The sequence below is a fragment of the Lolium rigidum genome, chromosome 7 (assembly GCF_022539505.1).
Source record: "Lolium rigidum isolate FL_2022 chromosome 7, APGP_CSIRO_Lrig_0.1, whole genome shotgun sequence".
Lineage (NCBI taxonomy): Eukaryota > Viridiplantae > Streptophyta > Magnoliopsida > Poales > Poaceae > Lolium > Lolium rigidum.
In genome coordinates, this window is record NC_061514.1 from 179,407,330 (window position 1) to 179,414,170 (window position 6,841).

At 41.0% G+C, this 6,841-nt stretch overlaps 1 protein-coding gene across 1 annotated transcript; it reads right to left on the minus strand.

The window, feature by feature from the left end:
• Window positions 1-2,147: 2,147 nt before the first annotated feature.
• Window positions 2,148-6,594, minus strand: LOC124670502 (casein kinase II subunit alpha-2). The gene is made up of 10 exons (XM_047206994.1): window positions 6,466-6,594; window positions 5,035-5,164; window positions 4,769-4,963; window positions 4,280-4,437; window positions 3,632-3,722; window positions 3,455-3,520; window positions 3,073-3,155; window positions 2,927-2,990; window positions 2,772-2,840; window positions 2,148-2,527 (listed from the first exon to the last, which is right to left on the minus strand). The coding sequence occupies exons 1-10, from the start codon at window positions 6,549-6,551 to the stop codon at window positions 2,468-2,470; spliced, it is 1,002 nt and encodes a 333-aa protein (XP_047062950.1). The 5' UTR covers window positions 6,552-6,594; the 3' UTR covers window positions 2,148-2,467.
• Between the last annotated feature and the right edge of the window lie 247 nt (window positions 6,595-6,841).

Consider the following 6,841-nt stretch of genomic DNA (forward strand, 5'->3'; position numbering starts at 1 on the left):
TCACAAGTAGTTACATCACAAAAGTTCAGGACAGAACCCAGAAAAGAAAATATTTACAATAACGACTCCAAGGAGCCAATTTTAACCAAAGGATACAATACAAAGATATAAATAACATAGAAAATAGCATCCAAGTACGGATAGAATGCAATTGGGCCTACGAGGGTAAGGGTGTACTCAGCAAGGCCTTAACGAGACTTAAAAGCTTTGTCAACAAGCCGTCATCGTATGTGAGGTACTCAGACACACTTTGTAGACTCAAAGAAAGTCATCAAAGGATGTATGTGGACTTAAGCGGCAACAAATTCAGGATGCACTAAACCTATAGAGATACGCTACAATTTTCAACTAATAGAGACCAAGGTAAGAGTGCATAAGAAACCAAGTAGATTCTATAGCGGATGCATCGCCCCTTTGCACACAACGAGGAAGCAAGCGCAAACGACTCACACAATTGGCAATTTTATGAGTTATTGATTGTAGTAGTGCTATATTACTACATAAATTAGTATAACAAGTGTAAGTTGCCTATGACCAAGCAATATTTCTCTAAGTCGTTCATAACTACGAACACGGCTTTGTGAAAAGATTTAACCCTGCATGGGTGCACTACTGTACCAATCGTGTTCGATCACCCCCTCTAACAAGAGTTTTAAAGGAATAAACTTCCTTCGGGATCTCACAACATAACCCATTCCTTCACTACATACCAAGTCCAAGAAGCCACCTAAACTAAGTTAACCCATGTCGAGAGTCCGACCAAAATATCTGAAACGGACCCAGTTGTTTCCGACTCCGTGCTAGGTGGCATCAGAGATCACACACGGGAGATGACCCGCTTTGCAGTGGCACCAAAGACCTATGTGTGTGTGCAAGATAAAACGGAGGAGGGTTACAAGGCACACAAGAACCAAAGGGAAACACCCCAAATCTAGTTGTTGCTCTGGACGAGGTTGTAGATTCCAATAGTGATCGAGGGGGCCCCAATAGCCCATGTATGGTTAGAGCGCTCAGTCTGAGAACTGATGGCAAGAACTTAGGTTCTGAGGGACACAAGTGAGCCATCACAATACAAGTAGCTAGCCCACCAATGCCTCTGCTGAAAGAGAGTAAAAGGTTGTTGACGTTTAAAGTAAACCATGATTCTCTCAAACAAATTATATCCATAATTGAAGCATAGACAACTTCCCAACATTATTTGATGAAGATAACACAAGTCAGACAGGCTAAGCATGCACTATGAGGCAACACGAAACCCACACAACATGTAAATAATTACAAGGTAGATGCCATTTGGGTTGTTAGGGTAAACATGTGGATATGACACTGTGACTCGAACAAAGCATCATGAGGCAAAACTGCAAAAACAATAAGAAGCAGGGGAAGGTGCGGTGCTCGCATGTCAAATCAGAAGTAGTAGCAAAGGCACAATCCTCCAGAGTGGTGTAGTCATATTCCTGCTCGTACTCCTCAGAACATGCGTGTACTCGAGAAGAAACAAACACAGCCAAGAAAGTAGACAAACATAAACATGAGATATGCGCAATCAAGTCTGATGCATGGCAGAGGGTCCATGCTTTGCAAGATTAAATGGGTTAATTATTTACAAAAGTAAATTCTCAAACGCCCACACATTTAATTAAGTTTAGGATGTTGATCCATTTTAGCCAGAGATGCAAAAGTAGTCATGTTTTGCAAGATCAAGTGGATTAATTATTTACAAAAGTAAATATCAAATGCCCACATATTTAATTAAGTTTCGGATGATAATCCATTTTGGCCGATATGCAAAAGTAGTCAATGATGCATGACAACATTCATATTCCTTGCATTCTTCTGATAACGACAGGCATAGTATTTGATGTATTTGGAGTTATAGAACGTGGGTTGTGAATTTTGCAAGTTAAAATGATTATAAAAACATTTAACTAAAGTTGGACAGAGTTAAAGAAGTTCGATTTTAAACAAATCTAGAACTTCAATTAAGTGAAAGGCATTCCACACGAATTCTTCTGCCGCGACACAGTTTGCACCATCAGACTCTATCTCAGCCGCGCAAGATCCCACATTTGACAGATTAGGCGAGCCCATCATTGCCCAACGCAGGGATTGCAAGTATCCAAAAAAGAATAAAAGTCACAAGCTACTAAGAGAAGGGCTGCAATAATTTGAATCCAAACCAATTCACCAAAGATATTCTTTACAAGCAGACTCATACAATAGTACCAAACAAGTTACATGAATAATGTGTTGCAAACTTGCAATTAATCAGGTTACCACACACAAACAAGAGGAGCAAATCACAGTTCTCCCCCGTGCCGTTAGGCACACGCCACAGGCTCTCCCACAACAGCTCTTCACAGCTGATTCAACCATTATCGAGTTGAAATACATGACCAAGTCGCCAAAAGGAAGCGGCTTCATCGATGGCCTCACATTGGACAGTTCACAACAGTCTTGCTATTGCTTACTGTGCACGAGTCCTGCTGTTTTCTGCAGCCCTCACCTGGAGGAAGTATGGATGTGCCTGAAATACAGATTCCAAATCAGAACAGGAAACATTTTGTCATTACTCCAAACATATGTGGGTTAAGAACTTAGGATACTGTCGCACAACAGGCTGATTAGTAATTAAATGCTCGAACAAATATATCATTCAGAAACAAGGGACTGCAGATGAGTAAAAGACAGTAGATTTGTACGATCAAATAGATATTCAACACAAACGACTGGAAGCTATAAAACAACCAGGTGAAAACATTGAGACATACCATAGCTTCACGTGCAGTTAGCCTATCCTGGTGATCATAGCGCAGAAGCTTGTCAAGGAAATCTATGGCCTAAAATGGAGAAAAACCCTTGTTAAGAAACCAGGAACAGATAAATGTTAGCGACGTATACTTTAGATCCATGTATCAATGACAACCTCAGGGGATACAAGATGCTGGTTGTCCGCATTAATAAACTTTGACCAGGGTTTCCTGCTGTGCCTGCAGGTGAAATAAAACACACAAACTGTCATTCACATGAAAATTAGAGATCTTGCAGCAGAAAGTCTGGTGGCCGATATACCTTCCAACAAGGGCTTCAAGCTGAGGGTCGAGCTCAATTCGGTACTTGTTCAAGTAAGCATTTAGCCCATCTGTTCCAAGTACCTGCGAATACAGAGGTGTGACCAGAATTTAGTGCTCATGCTTTTAAAGCTGAAATGGGACTTCTAATGAAACAGGATACCTGGTAAAGCCAGGCTAGTAATTACATGTCCGCATGAATACAATGTAATATAATTAATTTTACCTGAGAACGAGTTCATGAAACCTAAATAGTCAGATCTGTTAATCGGTCACTAAGGTAGCTAATAGCAAATGACATATGGCAATTGCAAGCAATATCAAATGCCGCCAACGAATCTACAGAACACAGTATGTTGGAATACGAGGAACAAACTGAATACCTTTGCAATCTTAACAAGTTGATCATGGTTATCATGGCCATAGAAAAATGGCTCCTTGCGGAATATCTGCAATCAACAATTTTTTTAACAAATCAGCACCATTTGTATTTGAAACAATTTGAGACACAAAAACGAAGCTATGAATAATATTAAACTGTACTATCACGGTGTTCATACCATTCCTGCAAACATGCAGCCAAGACTCCACATGTCCAAAGAGTAATCATAGTCTTGTAAGTCAACAAGAAGCTCAGGTCCCTTGAAGTACCTGAATCCCAGCGAAAAAAGGAAATGCCAGCAAATATTTTGAGAATGAGCATAGAAGGGGGGTGACAGATGCATCAAGGAAACATGTGGATGTGGGATGTGTAAAAAGGGATTTAAAAGTATGAAAGAATTTGGAATATGCAAGCTATAGACGGCACATCAACTGAAGTACTAAGAAAAGTATATTTAATAAAGTAATCTTATATGTATAACAGGATGTGTGCTATGAAGTTGAGATTTGTACTGATGAAAAAACAAATGCTCCCTCCGTTCCATAATGCTTGTCGCTGATTTGGATGTATCTAGACACAGTTTGTGCATAAATACATCTGAATCTGCAACAAGAATTATGGAACGAAGGTAGTACAGAAAGAATAATCTTTCCACGTAGAAAGTGGATTTCAAATAAAGTAAATTTCCGTCTGTCTATTGCTTCACAAGTGACCAGAAGATCAACAACAAATTCTTTAAAGTCCACAAGCAATAAGGTCACTATCTGCTATTAAGTATTAACTAGTTGGTCTAAGATGATTAAAGAGCGAGCATGTATGTCCTTACCTTGATGCAACACGGACATTATATTCCTTGCCAGGATGGTAGAATTCAGCAAGGCCCCAGTCTATTAGACGGAGTTTCCGGAGCTCATGATCTATCATAACATTGTGGGGCTTCACATCTCGGTGCATAATGCCTTGTGAATGGCAGTAATCCAGAGCCTGCACTCGTAAATGAAAACAGTTTGATAAATCACGACTAGAATAACAATAACTAAAGCTCTGCAACCAAATCAAGATAAACGTAGTTTGCCCCTCAAGAGGGAAAAGTAGTGACTTGGCGTGGTTGCTTGTTACAGCAAAGGAAGAATTCTTCTTTTCCTCACTAGCACAAATACCTTTCCCCAAGCGCAAGAAAGTGTCTCAAGAAATAGTCTAACCAGATGTTGGAACTTGGAACTAGACAGGATGTATGTATTTCAAAATTTAGGTTTTATGTTTAGTCATTTTGTTTGGAAAACAACATCAACAGAAAGTTGAGAAAAATTGATACCTTAAGCAACTCATAGATATAGTAGCGAATGTCATAATCTGTCAATGTCGGATACAGCACTTTGAAATCTGTGTTGTTAATATATTCAAAGATCAAGCTTGGTGTTTTTGAATGCTGATCTCTGACAATATCAAGAAGCTTCACGATATTTGGACCTCCACAGAGATTTTGAAGTATTTTGATCTCTCTTTTGATCTGCATAAGCATGAGAAACATAAGCTAAAATCTTAGAGAACATGTGGCCATTTAAGTCGCAGATGGATTACCTTCTTTTTCTTGACAGGCTTCAGGATTTTAATAACACATTTCTCATTATTGTTAACATTGATTCCCTCAAAAACTTCACTGTATTTGCCTCTTCCAACTTTCCGGACAACCTCGTAGTCATCCTGCTCACTGATTGAAAAGAAACATAATACTCGTTAGAACCCATGGGTGGATATACTAATATATCCGGAGATTGTGTAAGTTGCCACAAACATATCTTTTAGATGGACTGGAATGATTAATAACCATACATTCGAAACAAAAAGTAGCAAAAATGATAACAGCAGTATGCCAGCTATTAAAATCAGTTAAACTACTCCAGGCACAGGTTTTTCTTTCGTGTCTGGAAGATGGAGAGCGAATAGAGAACGACTATTAGATTTTGGAAAACATCTCATGTCACTTGTACGGACATGCAAAACAAAGGGAGGCCAAAGCAACGAGCTTCTACAAATTGATGCTTCGTGCTTTCAGTTCTCTCATTTTTCATCTATATAAGAATGCGAAAGCAAGAAAATCCCATGCCAAACTCAAAGAAAATAAGGCAAATGCCTGGATCCTAATGATAAGTTATGCAACAGAGCTTTATGGTCATTTGAGTATTTAAAATATAGTTGCAAATAATTAAGTTCAGTGCACATATCTACTATCACGAACCAAGGCTCCAGTAGCGTACATACTTGTTGAGCCTGATTTATAGCATCTGACTAATCAGATTTAGGGTATCAACAGGAAGAGACCAGTAAGTTTTATCCAGCGTAAGCCTTATATTATCTGGCGAACTGGCAATAACACTAAATAACCAGTCCAGCTTAAATGACAAACTGCAAAACTAATAAAAGAACATGCTTTTGCAACTGTGAGAATCAACACAATTAGAACATATAGAGGTCATGAGTATTGCATCTGGGACACGGGCATGGGTGTCCAATTCAACAAAATATTTTGGCCATGGAGAATGTTGCTCGTAAATGGGCACATCTGACAGTCGGATTTGGGTGCCCAATTTGGCAAAAGTTATTGACAGTTCTCTTAAGATGAAGAGAACTATTGATGGTTCCAAATAAACCGTGAGGGTGCACCATGGACGCATAATTCCTAAATAAAAGTATCACAAAACAGTTGGATCGGTTTAGTGACTAGTGAAGTCGGATACTGCAAGAAAGCAATCAAGCAACTGCCGGAATCGTCTGAGCAATCACATCTGGCATCTCGAATTCTCAATCTACGGCGCGGAGCTCTCTCAAACCGCACGGCACAAGACCTCATCTAGAATTTGAACAGAACACTACACGTATCCTGCCCCTGAATCTTATCGCGACGAGCCGACCGACGAAAAGGAAGCAGATTCGCCACGGGAACGAAGGAATACGAAAAAGAAAGAAGTTGAGGGCTAGGGCGAGGTGTAGCTACTGGCGGATTCGACTCACCCCCACTGTACGGCGAGGGCCTCGTAGTCCCAGTACTCCTTGGGGCGCACCACGTTGACGTCGGCGTAGACCTTGGCCTTCGACATGGCTGAAGCCGATCCGGATCCCGCGGGCGGGCGGGCGGGCGACGGATCAGGCAGGGGGCGGCCACTGGAAGGCGGGGCAGGGATTCCCTGGCGGCGCGTCCGTCAGGCGGACGACGCCGGCGGCGAGGTGGTGTTAGGGTTTGGACAAGTACGATTGGTTTTCCTTGGAAACAAGTGTTTTTGAGGATATAGTTGTTGGGGATGGTTGAGGGCGTGGGAAGTGCCGGTCAGTGTGACTGACATGTGGGCCAGTCAGACGGTGGGGAAAGCTCCCGTGCTGGGACCCAGCT

Bases quoted from the DNA above. Each gene is read 5' to 3' on its own strand.
- LOC124670502 (XM_047206994.1), bottom strand. From the start codon at position 6,551: ATGTCGAAGGCCAAGGTCTACGCCGACGTCAACGTGGTGCGCCCCAAG. The intron at 3,521-3,631 runs GTATGAACACCG...TGTTGATTGCAG, and splicing joins GCTGCATGTTTGCAGGAATG to ATATTCCGCAAGGAGCCATT. The intron at 2,991-3,072 runs GTATATCGGCCA...TTTCACCTGCAG, and splicing joins CTTGAAGCCCTTGTTGGAAG to GCACAGCAGGAAACCCTGGT.